The 19,195-nt window shown below is 46.8% G+C and overlaps 1 protein-coding gene across 1 annotated transcript in view; it reads right to left on the bottom strand.

Annotated features, from left to right (window-relative positions):
* Positions 1–18,338, bottom strand: part of GSTCD (glutathione S-transferase C-terminal domain containing) — a 42,066-nt gene extending 23,728 nt beyond the window's left edge. Inside the window, exons 1-7 of the mRNA XM_078603051.1 lie at positions 18,144–18,338; positions 13,845–16,770; positions 9,594–9,668; positions 8,627–8,785; positions 6,509–6,922; positions 1,894–2,008; positions 675–844 (exon numbers count right to left, since the gene is read on the bottom strand). Of these exons, the coding sequence (XP_078459177.1) occupies positions 675–844; positions 1,894–2,008; positions 6,509–6,922; positions 8,627–8,755 (828 nt within the window). The 5' untranslated portion in view covers positions 8,756–8,785; positions 9,594–9,668; positions 13,845–16,770; positions 18,144–18,338. The remainder of the gene's footprint in view (positions 1–674; positions 845–1,893; positions 2,009–6,508; positions 6,923–8,626; positions 8,786–9,593; positions 9,669–13,844; positions 16,771–18,143) is intronic.
* Between the last annotated feature and the right edge of the window lie 857 nt (positions 18,339–19,195).

Here is a 19,195-nt window from a genome sequence, read left to right as displayed (position 1 = left end):
GTATTGCTTAAACAAATGCTGCAATATGCTATCGGATTGGAAAGCAAATAGGCTAGAACATTTTGTATTTACATGTGTAGATACAGAATGGAGTTCCGCTTATATTATCTTTAACACAGATCAACATGGGCCAAAAAAATAGAGAAACATGGGTAAACACTTTTCACTTTGACACCTGCAAGTAAATTTGACTCCCTATTAACATTGGGAAATGCTCATTGGAGGCCTTTATTAAGCAGTGTACATTTCCACATTAATATAACAGATGCGAGTCCATCCACTACGACGATCTTTGTTGGCTTCCCACAAAGTGGTGCCGGTCACTCTCAATGACCCCTGTGTACTGGACTAGGAGTGACCCAGCACTGGCCCAGGACCAGCACAAGGGCCCACGCCATCAGTGCTCACGCTCCGGAAGCCATGAGGCTGTCACGATTTGCAAGGTCGACCAAGGTCAAGTCGTATCGCTCCGATCAAGAAGCGAGTTCAGGACTCTGGGTCTGGATTCCATGAGGTGGGTTTGGGCTCTACGCAATTTCTCTGGCCCAGCACAGTGCAAGCATTGTGCCAGCATGCTTCCAAACGGCTGTGAAAACGAGGCATTGGTGTTACAATTCGTCCGTCCACGTGCTAGAGAAATTCAGTGCGGTTTCTCAGTGCATCGTATGTTCTACCTGGCTCGCATCACCACACATGGCCGGCTCCTGCGGCTCCTGCTGCTGCTGCTGCTCCCGCTGCTGCTGCTGCTGCTTCTGCTGCCGTCCCCGCAGCTTAACGCGCCGTAATTTGTCGTCGTTGTGCACACGGACAGGCTCACCCAGCCGACGCTCCAGCTCAAGCGCCTCTAAAACGGTGGTCAGGATAGGATGGGGATATATATATATACACACGGCTCGATGACATGCAAGACACAGAAAATATACATGACATTAAATTTGTGTCTGCATTTCATTTGGCTAAATTCCAGGTCTCAAAATGAAAATATCAGATTGAATGTTTTGCAAAAAAACATTAATCCCATATGCAGATCGAGTGTGAAGGTTCACCCTTCTCCTGTGTGTGGCAGTTGTCTTTTGATCGGATCTCAAAGGTAGCTTCGAGCAGATATCTGCTTCTGTGGAGAATTCTCTAAGATGAAGGGTTGCAATGCAATCGGCTTTCGCTACCAATGTTATCCATAAGAGGTTTGTCACGTAAACCAAACATGCCAGTTTGTTTTATTTCGATTTAAAGCTTTCGTGACTGCAGGGATTCATCTTCTTGGTTCTTTCAGATGCTGTCTTCTCGACAGACCTGTTTCTTCACCAGAGGACAGCTGCTTGTGTTGTGGCCAAAACGTCGTGAGAATCATTTTATTATGTTTTATTTTTATAATTTTATTACTTCCCTTCTACGTGACTTTACCGAAAGAACCAAGAAGATGCCAGATTGTTATTAGCACAGCACACCGGTGTGTTGGAGAGTAAACCCATAGCATTCATATTTCTAGTATGACGTTTCACCAGTAATTACAACCAGCAGCATCAGGCAAAAGCCAAACACACCGGTGAGTGCTGTACTAGTAACGAATTGCCATGTTCTGTTTACATGATAAACCTTACTAATTGGCTGTGTCGGGCGGTGATCCAACTCAAAAAACCTCGATGATGCGTTGCACTGCTCTGCGAGACATTCGAATGGATTCTAATTCGTCTCGTGACGTGGACGTGGGGCGGGGGGGGAAGACAACAAACCAAAACGAATGTGGAACGTCCCGGTTCAAGAGTGGAAACGGGAGAGCAGTGCCGTCCCATGCTCGCTACGCGTGGGACTCCACAAAGGGCTTTGAGAGCCACTGCTGGTGGGCGTCGCATCGCTTCACAGCCGTGCGGGAGGGCGGGGAGGGGGGGGCACCTTGCGGGAGAGACGACCGGCGACACGGCGGCTGCAGACCGCTCCGCACGGCGTCCACGAGCGACTGCACGGCGGCTGGGAAGGTGACCTCGCAGAGACGAGTCCACTGGCTCACCTGATCCCACGCGACGTCACGGCAGCACGGGGGAGGGCAAAGTCAAAAACACTCAGCAGCTGACCCGGCAACCCCAAGCACGACCCTATTGTAAACAGGCATGCCTGTACAAATAATAAACAATAATTATTTTTAATATATTATCATTGTTGCTGTTGTTGTCAAGCCAGGCAATGTATTTGAACTATCGCTGAAATGTTTACTTTGTAATTAGTTGGTCGCTCGTAAGTTTGGCAACGAACCCACACTTCGCGTACCCTGGTGACGAGCACCACCCATCGCTCATTTACCAGGACTGGTTTTACCCCTTTGGCTGTGCTTGACGTGGAATTCGTTTAAGCGTGGAAGTAAAACCAGCAATGTCCATGGTATGCCCACCAGTGCAGCAAAAGCCAGCGCGGTGGTGAAATGTTGTCCTCAATAACATTTTACGCGAGTATTTTGGACAATGTAAATCAACGATAATTCATGTTTCTCTGGAGATGACGCGGGATTTGCAGTTCTCAGTTTCCCGACCAAACGGGCGCTTTGAGCACATCCCAAAGGCTCGACGTTTACAACTCATTATACACCGCTACGCCACTTATCGGGAGATGACCTCAGCTATATCTCCTTCCTGTTTAAAGGAGACACAGCTTGAGGACACAATAAGTGGACGGGGAGCAATTTCAGGATAAGCATCGGTCCACCATTGGCCCTTGGGAGCAGCTGTAAAAATTCCCACTGAGCAGGTGCAATGAAAACTCTTGGAAGCACCAACTCCTCGGAGGAAATGTATAATTATCTTTGAGATTCAACACAAAATAATCAACTTTAAACATTTACCATTGAGATCATTTACCCACTCTTCGCTTATTTGTCTCCGAAATATCCAATAATGACTTGAGTTTATCTCTTTTATTGCAAGAAAAATGAGAAATAGTTCCTTACTCCAAACTTATCAGCTAGGAATTAAAAGATTGCTTGTAAATTTTTATATATAATTTAACGTAGAGTTTGCGGGTCTCTCTCCCCGTAGTCACGTAAGGATTTTTCCCCGGGTCCTCCACATTTATAAATAAGCGTTTAATTTTGTTTGGCTGCTATACATTTCCACGTGATTAGCCACTTCGTTGAGCTATCATTTGTGGCCAGGTCCCTTCTGAAAAGAGCAGTATAGCTCAGTGGGCCTTACCTGGTACACTTTTAAAAACAGTTCCGTTTTAGTTGCTAGATAAACACGCACGACGAATCACGAACATTTTGCTCAACAACGCAGCGCTTAGTCGAGCCACGTTCCCCGTGATGTCAAAGTGTTCAGGGTGTCCTCAATATTTGCTTGGTTCTTCGTACGGAAAAAAATTTCATGCAACCACGGCACGTGCTGTTGTGTTTCGAAAGAGAGCATCGTGGGACTGCAAGTGAACTCACGGTGACCCTCGCATCAGCAGCTTAACTTGTCTAGAGATCGCACGGGGGGTGCCGTGCGCCAGAAGACCTGACTAGTGAAAAGGTATTCCTCAGCCACGAAAATCCTCCACGAACACCTTTTCCAAACAGACTCGATAGCAGCGAGCAGGGCGTCAAGATTGTTACCTGCGATTCCCCGCACGCCGATACAACCTGTCAAACGCAACCCTCATAAAACCACGCCACCCTTCACTCCCGCAGCACCACACAACACAATCTTCATCTATAAACACTTTAGTTCAACAACTTTTGAGAAGAAAAATATGTTTGCTGCAGTGTCTCTGCAAAGCTATAGGTAGATGATCCCTTTACCTCCTCTCGAGGGTATATTTGGCCTACTACTCCTATTCCACGCTGGGCAGATGTGTTGGAGGTAGTTGTGGATCGAGGCGGGGAATCAAACTCAGGGCACCAGGTTCTTAGCGCCAGGCAACAACCACGCTCCACTGCCCCCATCGTGTAAACATAAAACACTCCCAACACCCTGACTACATAGTACAGTGCACGCGTGTGTTTACACGTGGTGGGATTTAATTAAACATATTATCGCTCCAAAGACGAAAGGCTATTCGATGAAAACTCCAAGGAGGGGGTATAAAGAATTAACCGCTTCAGTATTCGAGGGAATGTGAATATTGCATTGGGCAGGTGCCAGCGAATTGGCTGCAGGCAGCTGTTATCTCAACAATGGACAGGGTCTTTCAAAGAGTAAAGCTAATAAGATTAAATGCTACGGTCAAACCGAGTGCATGGCTTCGCCACGAGTAAACGTGGAAGAGGTTTCTGTTGTGCGTTTGGAGAGGGCTCCGTAGTGGGCATCTCCGCCGGGGCTCTGTGAAGTGGCTTCGCGGTGACTTTGCTTGAGAGCACACTCGTGGACTCGCACTGCAATGAAGGTTAGCCAAGGGAAGATTACGAGAAAATATCCGCTGGTGAAAACCAAAAAAAACTGTGCAGGCCCAAAATCCATATGTTTCAAACATTTGCTCAAATAAATTGCGATAAAAAAAACATCAACTATTGATGGTTTTTGCTAACTAATATTTTCGTCACTTTGTAGTAAAGTGTTAGACTTCAGTTCACTGCTTTAATTGTACAATTTTCTCAAACAAAGTGATCTTCATTCCATTTAATGTCACGGATGTTAACAGCTCGAAATAAAAGCATGGTGGGGGAGCAGTGGCGCAGTGGTGAGCACACCGCACTCTGAAGCTGGCAACCTGGGTTCGATTCCCGGCCACGGCTAGCGTCACCAGTAGGCGAGCGATTCCCGGCCACGGCTAGCGTCACCAGTAGGCGAGCGATTCCCGGCCACGGCTAGCGTCACCAGTAGGCGAGCGATTCCCGGCCACGGCTAACGTCACCAGTAGGCGAGCGATATCTGAATCCATTCAGAGCATTCTCCTTCCCCAACCTGCACTGACCGGCATGGGGAAGTATGGTCAAACATACCCCCCCCCCCATGACTGACGCAACATGAGGGAACATTCATCAAAAAAGTGGATCGATGAAGGGCTGTAAATGTTTCACTGTACATTATTTATTTTTTATGGAAGAATAGAATTTTTACATTAAAAAGTCACACTGCTGATTCTGTTGCATCCACACACAAAGTTCCCTGACATATACCAACATGACATGTTTGGGACTTAGCGGATAAACCACTTCCTGTGAGATCTACCACACCTCTGTGCCACGCTTGTTCTCAGATTGTACATTTCTGTTATCTAGATTGAAAAGTCATTACTTTAGAACTGCTCTTTGTGTTTAGTTTGTTGTTCTTTCCTTAACACCTCCGATTAGCACGGTTGGCTACGCACGATGCGAAAGAAGTTCAACGTACATACATACATGTGCTCAAACGACTTCAAATTGGTTAAACAAAACAGTTATATGGTCTTAGAATGATGGAGTTTTTTTATTTGTTAGCCCTGCATTCTTTCTGTGTCGCATCCAGATCACTCTAAATACACTTGGGAGTTTAAAGTAAGTTTATCCAGGTAGATAAAACTAACAAAACGCAGCTGACCATAATCTCCAAGGGGGGCAGAAAAACAACAAAGATCAAAAACCGATGTGTGCGGCAGACAACGTGCAGCTGGCCTAGTGCGGAGGAACAGATGTGCAGAAGCACTTTCACATCATGGTACGTCACGAGCATCACTTTATTCCGACGTCTTGTGTCGGGTTCATAAACTAAATACTAAATGTTTGAATGTTTCTCCAAAAGTACAATGCACTCACGCGTGGAACAATAACGCACGTGTTTTATATACGACACCGTTTTGTCATCGTATCGTGATCAGCTTCTGGATTCACTACTTAAATAATCGGCTCTTGCAATGTAGCTAGTGTACAGTTTACATCACAACCTCGTTAAAATCTATATTATTGTATTGGAATTGTGTAGAGTCCCTTCTTCAATCCACTGAAAGTTATACTCCTTCACAACGCTGGTAGGTGCAGGTTGAGGGCTGGGATCATGGATGTGGGACAAGGCCAGCTCTCCCGTGGGACACCTTCCTCCTACCCAGCGATATTCACTTCTAGGACTCCAGGAGAACGATAACGCACAAAGTTAATGGGTGAAATATGCCAAAGTACCTTGGGCCAGACGCAACTGGGACAGCCCAATGCAGCGACGTGGCCGAGTGGTAGCGTGCTTGCCGCCTGTTGCAGACGCCTGTGGCTTCGACCCGTAAATAATAAAGCACCTTCTGCTGCTTCACAGTAGACGTTAAATGTCACCCCGTGAAAGCTATTCGAAAAATAAAAGGCCATGTGTGTTCTGGTATCAAGGTTCCAATTTGCCAAGTTTGAAATTTATCTGCAAATTAATTAACCGGGTAAAATCACAAAGCAAACTATACCCACCTGTAAAGCATAGCGCCTCCGTGATAACTTTTGTGCTTTCACAAAAGGTGCAAATACCAAATGTACAAGACGACACCATCTACTTGAGCATCCCACTGTTGCACGAGCCCACGTTCAAGCGCGCACTCAACACCGTGCCGCCGCATCGCCGGCGGGATGGCGTGCAACGGGGCCTACCTCGGCGCAGGCCTTGAGGCACGTCTGCCGGAAGCCCAGCAGCTGCAGCAGCGTCGCTCGTCTCCTGGCCGCCCTCTGCACCAGGAAGCGGAGCACCACGGCGAGCCCGGCCCGGCACAGCTCGGCGCCGGGCCGCTCCGACGCGGACGGCCCGGCGCGCTTCCCTGGATCGGCCGAGCCGTCTCCGCTTGGCACGCCCGGGAGCCCGGACTCGCTCTCCGTCGGGCCGATGCGAGCGGCACTCTGCGGGCCACCCGCCCCATCCGAGGCGTCTTCGATCAGTGCGGGCAGCAGACAGCGCCGGACGATTTGCGGGAGGTCCGAGCGTCGAATGGACGTAACGTGGAGGCTGGGCGGCACCCAAGTCGGCGTGCCGTCGATCGCTGCTCCCTCCTCTTCGGACACCAGGTGAACCTGACAGCCACAACAGCCACGCTTGTCATGTTCTCGTATGGTATGGTTTATGAGACGGTTTTTTAGGTTCATACTCTTCATTTTTTCGTAAATTTTTTACAATTCCATTCCAATTGTGTTGTGGGTATCACACCATGAGACAAAGCATTCATCAGGATCGCTCGCATAGCAGTGGAACCCTTCGTGTTAGAGAATGGCCCACGGAACTGGATATCAAAGAGGTACCTTCTAGAAACCTTCAAGTGACCTAAGATCGACAAACAAGAGGGCATGAGAGTTATGGTCATTGCTCGACAGTAAAAATAAAATATCCGAGCTACAATTTAGACAAATTAAGTGCAGAACCAAATTCACCCATGCTGTAGTACTTCATAATGAAACACCAGTATATATTCACGTGTCTAAAGACAAGTATTTTCAGTCGCCGTATTCTGCCAGCTGTACCACTGAGATTGGAAACATTGACATTGACAAAGCAAACGGAACGAAGGCTGAGCACGTCCCAAGCGTCTATCAAGCCAGTGAGTTGGCATCGTGCCGGGTTGCATCATGCATGCTCGCAAGTTCCCGTCTCCCATGTTTGCCATCTCCTCTCATTCCACTACGGCATCCCTGCAGAGCATATCTAAGTACGTTGGTAAGTTTGTCGAGAGATGCATGCGTGGAATTACGCCGAGACAGGAAAACGCACACGTGGATGAGAGAACAAATATTTATCAGAGACATCGCATAGACTTATAAAGACGTAGGTGCTTGGGCAAAACACATCACACGACGCAATTATGTGTCTGATGCAAAAAGCCCACATCACACATGCAAAGGACATCCCACGATGAAGGGCATTTGGCCCCCACTCTGCCACAGCGAGGCGATAGATGGTAAGAGTTGAGTCATGCACACTTACCCTCAGGACGCTCTAAACAACGACCACTGTCAGAAACACTCAGCTTTAAATCAATGTTTGTTAATAGCGACTGCAGCAAAGCATTTTAAATCTGTGATCCACCAACCACTTCACTTGTCTGGATATACTTTTCACATTTGTTTGGGCAAATGCGGTGGTTGTCGTAGACACCTGCAAAGCTTTGCATCTTCCTTCACCTGCTCATTGCTTACACCTCACACATCCGATTAGCACGGTTGGCTACATCCGGTGCAAAGGAAGTTCAACATACATACCTCGCTTCTGATTCTTTACTCGCAATGACCAACTTCCCTGCAATCGTCTCTTTTCCAAACATCTTTTAAACCTCGCTCGATGCAATAAACGAATCCACTCATTATTTATAAAACCCTCAACAGTGCCAAGTGGTGTATTTGGCCTGCGCTGAGCAAACAGGGCGCCACGGTGGTGAGATGTTAACTCCCTCGCCTGGTATGCAGGAGGTCGTGAGTTCAATACCAACCCTGACGCCTGCTGCTGTATATTTGGAGTTTGCATGTTCTCCCCATTTTCGTGTGGATTTTTCTCCGAGTCCTCCAGACTTTTCCCTCCACATTTAGAATCATGCATTTAGAGTTATTTAGCTTCTATCAATTTCCACGTGAAAATCCACTTTGTTGAGCCATTATCTGTGGCCAGGTGCCTTCTGAAAAATAGCTATATAGCTCAGTCGGCTTTACCTGCCAAAAAAAACCACACCAATTTAAAGGCGAGCACAGTAATGTTTACAAACACACACAGAGCACACAGCTGGCACACACCTTGACTGACACATCCTGGCAGTAGGACAGCAAGAAGAGGGTGATTGCCGTCTGCAGAGGGGTGACTGTGCCTCCTGCTGTGCCCGTGTACTCCAGATAGAGGTGGGAGAGCTCTTCCTGTGTACCCATGGCTGCCACCGATTATTTAAAGTCACCGCTCTAGAAAAAAAAACACACGCAAAGAATAGAACATTAAATTGATGAGAAAATTAAGTACATTTTTGTGCTAGAATTCAGCATTTCTTATTTTTTCAAAATGTGCCGTAAACACAAGTATGTCCCAAAAGCCATACAATTATCTTTAAATTAGATTCTTTTTTTTTTATACCACCAATATACAAGCATCAAATTATTATATCTGAACAGATCATTTGATATTGCACGACATGTGCTTTAAATGACTCGTTATGAATGTGAAAATAAAAACAGACGGCAATGTAAATGAAGTTACAGTCACATGCGTTCATTGAATAACGTAGTAATGTGAAGTGTATCGTTTGAGGAGGCCGTCATCCAGCAGTGGATTAACAAAAAGGCCGAGCTAGAATTCCAATACAGAGGAATGCACACACAAAAGCATTCACAGAGAGGATGGGAAGCAACTAAGCCTTGCAACTTAACAACGTAAAATAGCACCATTGTATATAAGCAGGTACATTGAATGAGTTCAGCAGGCCCATTGTTCAAAAAATGTAAGCTAAACGTGTAAGCCTTTGTATCTTAGAAAAGGAAGACATCGGACGCGATCAGCTCGTTATCTCCACGCCGATCACAGCGTAACTCCGAGCACGTTAATAACGCGCAAGTATTTTGTCTACAAAGCACAGACACCCACAAGGCTACCCCAGCGATCTGGTTATTGCTGCACTCCTGCAGCGGGTTCCCATCGACAGGGCGTTATAGTTTTCATTCCGAGAGTGCATATTCCTGAATATTTAGTCTGAGGATTCCAAACAGAGAAACTCACTTCCACCGAGCGCATGCAGGTGCTCTGTTGGGCCTGCACCGCTCGTCACGGTGACTGCATCGCATCAGCGAGCTCCTGGGCGGTGAGGTGAGACCGTGACGTGTGGCATGCGGGCAACAGGGCGGGCGAGCCAGGGAATAAGCGGGCGAATGAGGGAGACGGTGCAAAAGAAGTTCAAAGTACATACTCAAGAATGGCCATGAGTGACCAACAAGCTGACATTAGCCCTCATTACCGCCACCATCTCTCCACACCCTTGTACCCTCAACCAGCACTTTCACCTTTGGGAATGTTAAAGCATGATGGGTGAAAGTTTTCTATCTTCAAATTTCCAAATGTTTAAGTCTTCTTTTTTCCCCATTCAAAATGTGCAGCAACATTGTCAAACTAAAATAGCCGAATGTATTCCTGTCAACGCTGATAAAAACAAATATTTGTGCAACTGAAATTATTATTCAATGAACCATCCTGGTGATGTAATCAATTGTCACGACACAGGGTCGTGATCATATTCCAGAGTGGGTTCCTCTTTGTACCCCTGTGAACACGTCATTGTCAATGTAATACAAATATATGCATTCTCACATGTGCAATTTCATTAACTATTAGTGAGCTTAAGAATTGCAATCGACGAATCAAAATTCTTCCTTCCACCCCTACTCATTTCACCCAAAGTTCGCGGCAGCTCAATCAGACAACGGTGACGTGATTTACAGAATGTTGACAATTCTGCGGTATTAGTTCCCCTCTGGGCGGTGCAGGTTGCTTCACCACAGACGCGCGTTGTTTATCGGTAACACTGGAAGAGGTCCAAGCAATTTACTTTCGTCGATTTAACACACGCGGGCTCAGCCAAGAAACTCAAATTGGTAAACTTTACTTCAAACTGTCCTCACGTCAGAGGAAATGTCAGATTTCAAGCCATGTGTCGCAACAATTATTGACTTTGGACACATCAGAAACCTCGGCCGGATGAGGCAATATAAGCATGGATATCACAGGTCCCACCAGCGGGTATCGATAGTTTCAGGGCAGCAACGACGCAGTGCTTAGCGCCCTGCAAAGTGAATCCAGCGACCCGAGGTTTGTGCTTGGCAACGTCTAACATCGGCAGCGAGTTGAATCCGAATCGTTTCCGGCCACCCCAACAAACCCCACCGACACCGGCCTGTGTGGTGAAGTATGGTCAAACAACCCCCAAACACGGAATGGTGTGGAGGACTTCATCCAACAGAAGATTAACAAAGTTCTGTAAAGTATTACTTTTTGTTTCATCGATAAAATGGGCCAACTTCACATTTAAACGATGATACACATACTGTGTGTGATTGCTGCATACACGGAAACACCATGCGTAACTGCACGCTGTGCATTTGGATCGTCAGCATGCCAAGCAAGTATCGTCTTGCAGGAGACTGACCCATTGGATTCATTTCCATCGGGGAAACTCCAGGAATGGAAAATATAACTGGTTCTCCGATGTGTTGTTGGATTGTACCTCAAGTACGTTTGGCACGATGTCGTACGTTTCACTCCGTGAACATATCGCTTCATTTGCTGGGAACTTCATTAACTGAAGCTCCCAGCACGTGCAACGAAACGTTGGACATTGTGCCCAAAAATCCAGGGTACAACCAGGGCCTGATCAAGGCATGGGGCTTGAGGGGCTGCAGCCCAGAGGCCTCCACCAGCTGGAGGGCCTCCAGAGATGAAGTGAAAAGTTATTTCATTTGTGAATTGTGAATTTTATTTGCTGCTAGCCTTGTAAAAATAAACTTTGTTTTCCTTTTGAAAATATTACTGGGGGCCTCACAGTACCTGCAGCCCAGGGGCCTACAAAATCTTAATCCGGCACTGGGCATAACCCGACAACACACATTCGGGAGCCATGCAGAAACAACAACAAACACCTACACAGTGTAAAACATGGCTGGTGCATTTGAATAAAACTGTCACTGCACCTGTGGTGTGACCATTTTCCCCCCACTTCCCAAAGACAATATTTTGCACATTAATGGTTTAGCTGTAAACAAGTGTCTGGTGTAAACAGACAAGACGAGCTGATAAGGGGCTTCCGGGGATTTCTATCTGCCAAGAGTTATGTGGATGAGACCCATCAAACCACATTCCACGACAAAACTGGACGCAGCCCAACATGCACTCCACTCACGCATAGCGGAGCCATTAACCCACGAGAAACACTTACCATTAAACCCCAGGCCTGACCCCATCCTCAACTCATGAACAGACAAATAAACACTAAAATTACACACAAACAGATTGACAAGACAAGTGACAACAAAGGCTGAAGGCCACAAGACTCCACCAGCAGACGGTGCTTAATAAATGTAGGCCCTCAACTAGATTGTGGATTATAAGATCCACAAGGCAGGTATCACAGAGAAACGCGAAGGGGCAGGTTCCAGTGCTGGGGAATGTTTTCTTGTTATTTTGTCAGATTTTTGGGTAAGGCCGTGGGTTCTGGCCATTTCATAAAGATTTTAAATTGGCCCTAAAAACTGAATTTCATAAACAAGATTAAGAAAAACAATTCTAACTTTTAGTGTCCATTTTTCATGTCAATGCATGACTGCATGCGGGACTCAATAAGCCCCACAACCCACATGGGTTATTTTACCATATTTCACAACACCGGTCTGTGTGGGTTGGTGAAGGTTGGGAGTACAGATGTGTGACCGCCATGCACAAACAGGCTGCCATATGCTTGACAACATGGAGCCCTATGGTAACCTTATAGGCATGGCGATCATCTACCCAAGCACGATCCAGGCTCAAACCTACTTAGCTTCGAAGATTTGATGAGAACGGGCAGGTTCGAGGTGACTTGGTCAAAGGCAGCATATGTCGGGGGGCAATACATTTGTGGCGTGAACATGATTTTTTCCCCCACTGCACACTTCACCTATCGTGGAGCTATAGTCCTTTATCAAAGACAACGATACTTGTTTGGCCGCACTACCCGTCATACACCTCGAGTCTAGGACATCCCAGCATCTTCATAACATACGCACGCTGCTCACTTGCTTGTGTGCACCTGCGCCAACTGCACACGGTGATTTAGTGGCATGCGTAAATCACTTTGAATGCCTCTACCTGTGGGGAGGGAGGCAATGTGAGGGTGGCGGGCCCACGTCAATCTGTGTGACGGCGAGGTTGAACGTACACCCATGCCGTGGAAGCTTTAACGAGGCACGGTCACTCACACAGGACTTGCACAGGACCACACGCACCATAGCCGAGGGTTATCTGGACGGTGTTCGCATACCACGATCTATAAAATTCGATACCATGACTCGCCTGGCTGGCACTTGCATGGCAGACTGCCTGGGAATAGAAGGTGCTGTAGGCATTGCCTGAGAGGGGGCAAAGTACTGGAGAGCGACGGATTTTGTTTTTATCTGTGGAGCTTTGAGTATTATCCTCTTAAATGTGTGGGTTTTCTCTGGGTATTCTGGTTTCTTCCAACGTGCCAAAACATCCTAATGCACCTCCTGAGTTTTAAGACTCGGTGAGATGAAATAAAGGGCACGAGTGCCTCATAGGACTTCTTATTCATTACATTGTCAATAATTGTGAGTATTTTACTGCATGCAGCTCAAATGGGCTTATTACATTCAATGGACCACAGACGAGTCGTGTGCTCACCATGTCAAATGTAATGGGGTCCAGGTACGGCCAAGCAACCGCGTGCCCACACCACTTCTGGTGCTCTAGACAGCCCCTCAAGAGCTCTAACGGGTAATTGGCCTACTCTTCCACACTGCCGAGACATCTTGGAAGATGTGGGAGTACCCACACTTTACCCCACCACATGTGACCTGCCGCTCGACTAACTACATGTCCAGTGCTGTGTGGGCAGAGGCAGGGGTGCATTTAAGAAACTTCCCCCATTGTTTAAATTGCCACGCTGGGAGGAAGAACTGGTAGCCTCTGGCTTGCAAGTCCAGTGTGCGAACTATTATACCGCAACAACATTCACTGGGTGCGCTGTCAAAATTAATCAATTTAAGACGTTAATTAAATGCAATGGTCTTTTTTGTATCACTGTATGCAATGCATCGTATGTTTTGATAACCCCAAAAAAATTAGTTTAATAATGCAGCGTGCTGCAGACAGTTTGACAAGTAACCAGATAAGGCCACTAAAAGACTCCGATCCCACACTGCAATTACGTCAGTCCTTAAAACACGCAACGCACATTTCGAGTTACTTGTCCAGCGGCCAGCGTACCCTTTCATTTGCAGCGCAAGGCTCATGCCGGGCCTCCCTCCCAGGCACTATTCGCGTTCCTTCCTCCTCCTCCTCGCCGCTCCGATCCTCCCTCAGAATAACGCGAGACATTCCACGTCGTTAGCCGAGTCTGACACCAGAGATTCCCGCCGGCATTCCTCCGTCTCGACTGCATGAGGGCATTAGGTGTGGGAGCTATCGTCAGATGTGGGAGTCCTCAAAGTTGACATGCATTACATTAACTTGTCGCTTAAAACCGATTATTATGCTCATGATACATGCAAGATGATTACCGTTTGCGCAAATTAAATGAGGATGGTACATTGCGAAGATGATTTTTTATTAAATTGACAAAAAAATTGTTGTCATTGAAGCGTGACAATTAATCATGAAAATTCACCACTTCGCTGGTTGGAACAGGGCGGGGGAACATGCGTGATTTGTCCGGTGCCTAATTTTGAGTGAGCATGACAAATCACCAGGTATATTTTCTGTTGTTGCTTTTCTCTTTGGAAGACACTCAGAATCTGCAAGCTTCTGGTCAATGCGCAAAGACATTGGACGCACAAACCCATTTCATGGGTTGCCTTTGGTGCGTTTTGTTTAATAATTACCTCGCGTCACATTACATTACTTTGGGCCACATTGGCATGAGATACAACAGGAGGTGCTCAACGCTTGACTTATAACAGAGTCATTTAGGTGACAGGCCAACGCTGCACCTGACTGCTTCCACTCCCTCCCCAGTCGGTCCGTCACCAACACTGCATTCTCATCTCAGGCTGAATCATCGACTCCGGGAGCACAAGCCAAAAATAAATTAAAACTCTCCCGAGATGACAGAGGCACAGTTCCAGATTGTCAACATTTATGGAAAGTCTGCCAAAAATCCAAAGCAAGTGATATAACATCAGCGTACAAGTCAACTATCTTCCTTTAATAGCACTGTCCCTCGCCTCCCCCACACCCCCATGATGCAATTCTCGATCCACTGCTGGATAGATGCTTCTCCATGCCAAAGCCTTCATCTGCGGCTCTCTCCAGCTTCAATTCACCTCGTACACACAAAGTCATTTCAATCCTTTACTCCATCTCTCCCCCAGTTTCCCATTTGGAAGCACCTTCTCTCAATTTTATCCGATAGCTAGTTAACATTTTTTAGCTGTGGAACCAATAATATAGCCAGAGAGAGCCACCACTTCAAATGGACAGGTGTTGTCCATACCAAGTCATTTAGCAGATCGTAAAAGGTGTACAGCCTCCCGCTCCACAAACAAGCGATTGATGTGGGCACGTGGTTGCAAACTGAAGGCGGTTTGATTCTTGATTTAACACAGCTGTGTAACCTGCTATCTATTTTACACTGGAGCCAGATAAAGGCACAGACTTTGACACTTTATCTCCAACAAAGTCGGGCTGTGCAAAAGCTGCAATGTTTTTTTGTTTCAGGGGTGTTCAGTGCCGGTCGCTTAAACGATCTCAAATGCCTTATCTGTGCCAAACACGAAATGTTGCTGGATATCATGAAAACTATTGCATGTTGTTTTAAACAAAAACGTGTACTGAAACAGTGAAAGGCTCTTGTTATTCTGGTTCAGCTGGATGAAACGGCTAAAATCAATGTCACTCAACATGCTTCGCTCGACACTTGCGGACCGAACGGTCGGTCAGGGCCTCTCTGGGCAGAACACATTGTGCCTAACCAGAGGGCACAGTAAGGCCAATTCGTCACCATAACAATGACTTGAAAAATGTATGTATTAAAAAACACATTCCCATTTTTATTATTTTTTTACATGGCACATGATGCAAGTGTTTATTTATTTACAAATCTGGATGTTTGTTAGCCTTTTCACAAAATCAGCAGAGAAGCTGCATACCACATTCCTGCCATTCTCCACGAACTACAAACACAGCAACCTTCCTGCCCTCTTAAAATTGTCCAGAGAAGCAAGATGCTGTAACACTTAAGAGGTCTGTTATCCTGTATCGCACGACCATTTCATGATAATACACGTCAATGAACATTGAGTGGGAGTCAAGAAACTATGGAGTGGCAGCCGAGGAGTGGAACATGTGTTCCATCAGAAAGGAAGTCAGCTCGAGTGCATGTGCCACGTGGATTATTAGGATCATGAGAGATGGCTGCAGCTTGGGAATGTCTCCATCCACCGGTGGATTGACCACGGCTGATGATGATGATATTCTAAATGTATATTCGCAGCTAAAATGCGAAATTGGTAATGATTCACAGGCCATTACGCATGCTTACAATTGCATTATTTGGCAGAAAAACCACGCGTGGAGTCTGTGGTTGAAGTGGACATAGAAGAAAGCGTGAACTTGAGACAGACGCCAGACTTTCAGCAGACAAAACCTAAAGCCCAGACACTTTCTAGGATTGCAATGTAACCCAAAACAGCTAATTACCACCACCTCACGCGAAACGGTAACAGAGCCACCACCACCACCTCCTCGCACAGCCAGCCACACATTGCACACTCCGCTTACGGCTCAAACTCGGGAAATGAAAAGGAAACGCAGACGCCGAAGCTTAACGGGTCTGCTCTTTATAGATCGCTTACTATTTCAAGGCTATAAAGTCAGTTTAAAGCGTAGCGTTAGAATGTTGGTTTGTAATGCGACATGGGGTTCCCCATTGCAGGTCTAATCCTGGAGCACATGCAGGATGCATATTGTCCGGTGTGGGCCATGGGTGGCTGAAGCTTGTTTGGGTGGCGAGGATTGTCCACGATTGCTTAGTTTGCGCCCGAGGCCACTCGGGAAACCACTGCAATCAAAAAGTTTCACAAGAATCTTGTCACAGGTGGAGGAGGGGCGGCATTGGGGAAGCAGCAGCAGCAGGAGGAGGCTGCTTCCACGACTGCTCTGGCCCAACACCGCTGAGCCTGGAGCACAGCACCACCTGCCGGGTTTATGCAGAACATGAACAAGTCACGCTATTTAAAAGAGTAAATAAAGTCTAAGAATGAGTGCAAATTAGTAGCGGGAGTTAAAGGCCGATTATAATTATCGGTGAGCGGATTAATTATCCAGGTTGTAGATTAACCGTGTGTGTGTAAAACAATAAAATGTATAAATCTTGACTTAAAGCTTTCGTGACTGCAGGAATTCATATCCTGCACCGTACGTAGCCAATGGTGCTAATTGGAGGTGCGGGTAAGGACAGGAAACTAAACACAACAAAGCAGCTGTCAACCTCGATTTAAAGGCGCATGGCTCCAGCGGCTTCCTAATATCGGGAGATTGTTCCAGACGGCCGCAGAAGCGCATCTGAAAGCGCATCGCGATGCGGTGACCGCCGTCTTTGTTCGATGTCGAGGCAAAGTCGCTGCTGCTGAGTTCGTGTGGTTGGTGGCTTCTGCTCCTTGCCACGAGCGAGAGCCCCAAGACTCACAACTCGGTCCCCATTCACCACTCAAGGCACTGGTCGTGTCTGTGTGCTCTCGGTGCGTGGCATCATTGCTCAAGAAGTTGGACAATTCTAGATTTGAAGTTTTAGTGACTGCAAGGATCCATACTCTTTGGTTCTTTCGGTAAAGTCACGTAGGTGGAAATAATAAGAATAAAAAAGAAAGAATAAATTTAGTTTTCTAATAAAAAATAATGTTTTTTTTATTTTACTCTTTATTTTTATTCTTATTTTTGTCACCTACGTGACTTTACCGAAAGAACCAACGTTGTGATTGCTATTACTGGACAGGGCCGCCTGGTTCGGCGTGGAGACGCAGCTGCTGACGAGGCCAGCATTGCTGTGCGTGCACTTCTGTTGTTGATCTTTAGGACTGCGAGTTAAAACCAATGTCGCTTTTTAGTGGATCTCCCGACCCTAAAACATCCCGGTGGTAATGCAGGACCCCGTAAATCATCCACGCGCGTTCCTTCGAGGACGCGTTGCAACAGCAGGGGGCGATCGCGATGCCGTGCAGCCCTCGTGGTTGAGTGGAGAAGACCGGCGACGGAGCGGGCTGGTCCACACAGCACCACCACCACCACACAGCACCACCATCACCACCACCACCATCATCACCATCACCACCACCATCATCATCACCATCATCATCACCACCATCACCACCACCACCATCATCATCACCACACAGCACCACCATCACCACCATCATCACCACCATCATCACCACCATCATCACCACCATCATCACCACCACCATCACCACCATCATCACCACACAGCACCACCATCACCACCACCATCATCAGCGGCACGTGGTCTACTGCCGCACTGTACGCGGCCCGCACTGTACCGAGCCGCCTTACCGCGTGGAAGGAGCAGCCCACGTGGAGTCGGCGCCAGGGAGCGCGTTCGGCTGCTACAACCTCAGGGCCCAGTTGCCGCGTTGTCATCGACAAGCAGTGCAGACGGGATGGGCGGGGCGCGTTCGGTTACTCCACGCCAGGGTTGTGACGATACGATATCTACGATATCTCACGATACGATATCTCACGATACGATATCCCACGAAACGATATACCACGTTCCGTGGCACGATATTCCACGGTACGACATTAATTTTCAAGATTTCACGATTCTCGCGATATCGGTTCCCCTTAACGTTGCAATTTAATTTCGCATGTTGTGGTTTCTTTCGTCGTACATTCAATATAAATAAAGATTGCGTTAAAGTTATTCAATTTAATTCCCTCAGCATTAGCATGTCTAATCATTGCAACGATATAGCTTGGAATACTTGACGCACATCAGAATATTTATTAATACTAAAGGAATCCGATGACCTATAAAGGGCCGTCCATAAATGACGTCACACCATTTTGGACGATGTTTTACCCCCCCCCCCCTCGTCACGCGTCGTCATGAAGCGTCAGACCCCCCCCCCCCCCCCCACAAATATGACGTCACAAAGCTCTGTCCCCTCCCCCAAAACCATATTTCCATTTTGAAAATAAAACATGCTTCAAATCGCTTTAAACTATTGTCATTGTAGTGCGTATTTAATGTGGCGCTGCACTCTGATGTTGTAGGAGAAACATTTATTAAAAAGTCTATTTAATTAAGTAGAACGTGTTGTCTGCATTTATTTAAAGTTGCGCATTTTGATGTCACGTCACATTTCTCAACTACCCCCCTCGTCACACATCATCACACATGTCTGACACTCCCCCCCCCCAGGTGCGTGACGTCATTTATGGACGGCCCCTAAAGCTCTTTTTCACAGATGGCATATGCTGCCAATTACACGTAAACGATATAAATTAGTAATAATAATAAAACCTGTGTTTTCGTAGACAATAACACGATCCATATCTTCTTTCTTCATCCTACCTGGAAAAGCGGTATGGCTCAGTAACTA

Source organism: Lampetra planeri, chromosome 19 (genome assembly GCF_965212315.1).
Source record: "Lampetra planeri chromosome 19, kcLamPlan1.2.h2, whole genome shotgun sequence".
Classification (NCBI taxonomy): Eukaryota; Metazoa; Chordata; class Hyperoartia; order Petromyzontiformes; family Petromyzontidae; genus Lampetra; species Lampetra planeri.
Note: the sequence above shows the minus strand (reverse complement) of the source record. Positions and strands in the feature narration are given on the sequence as shown.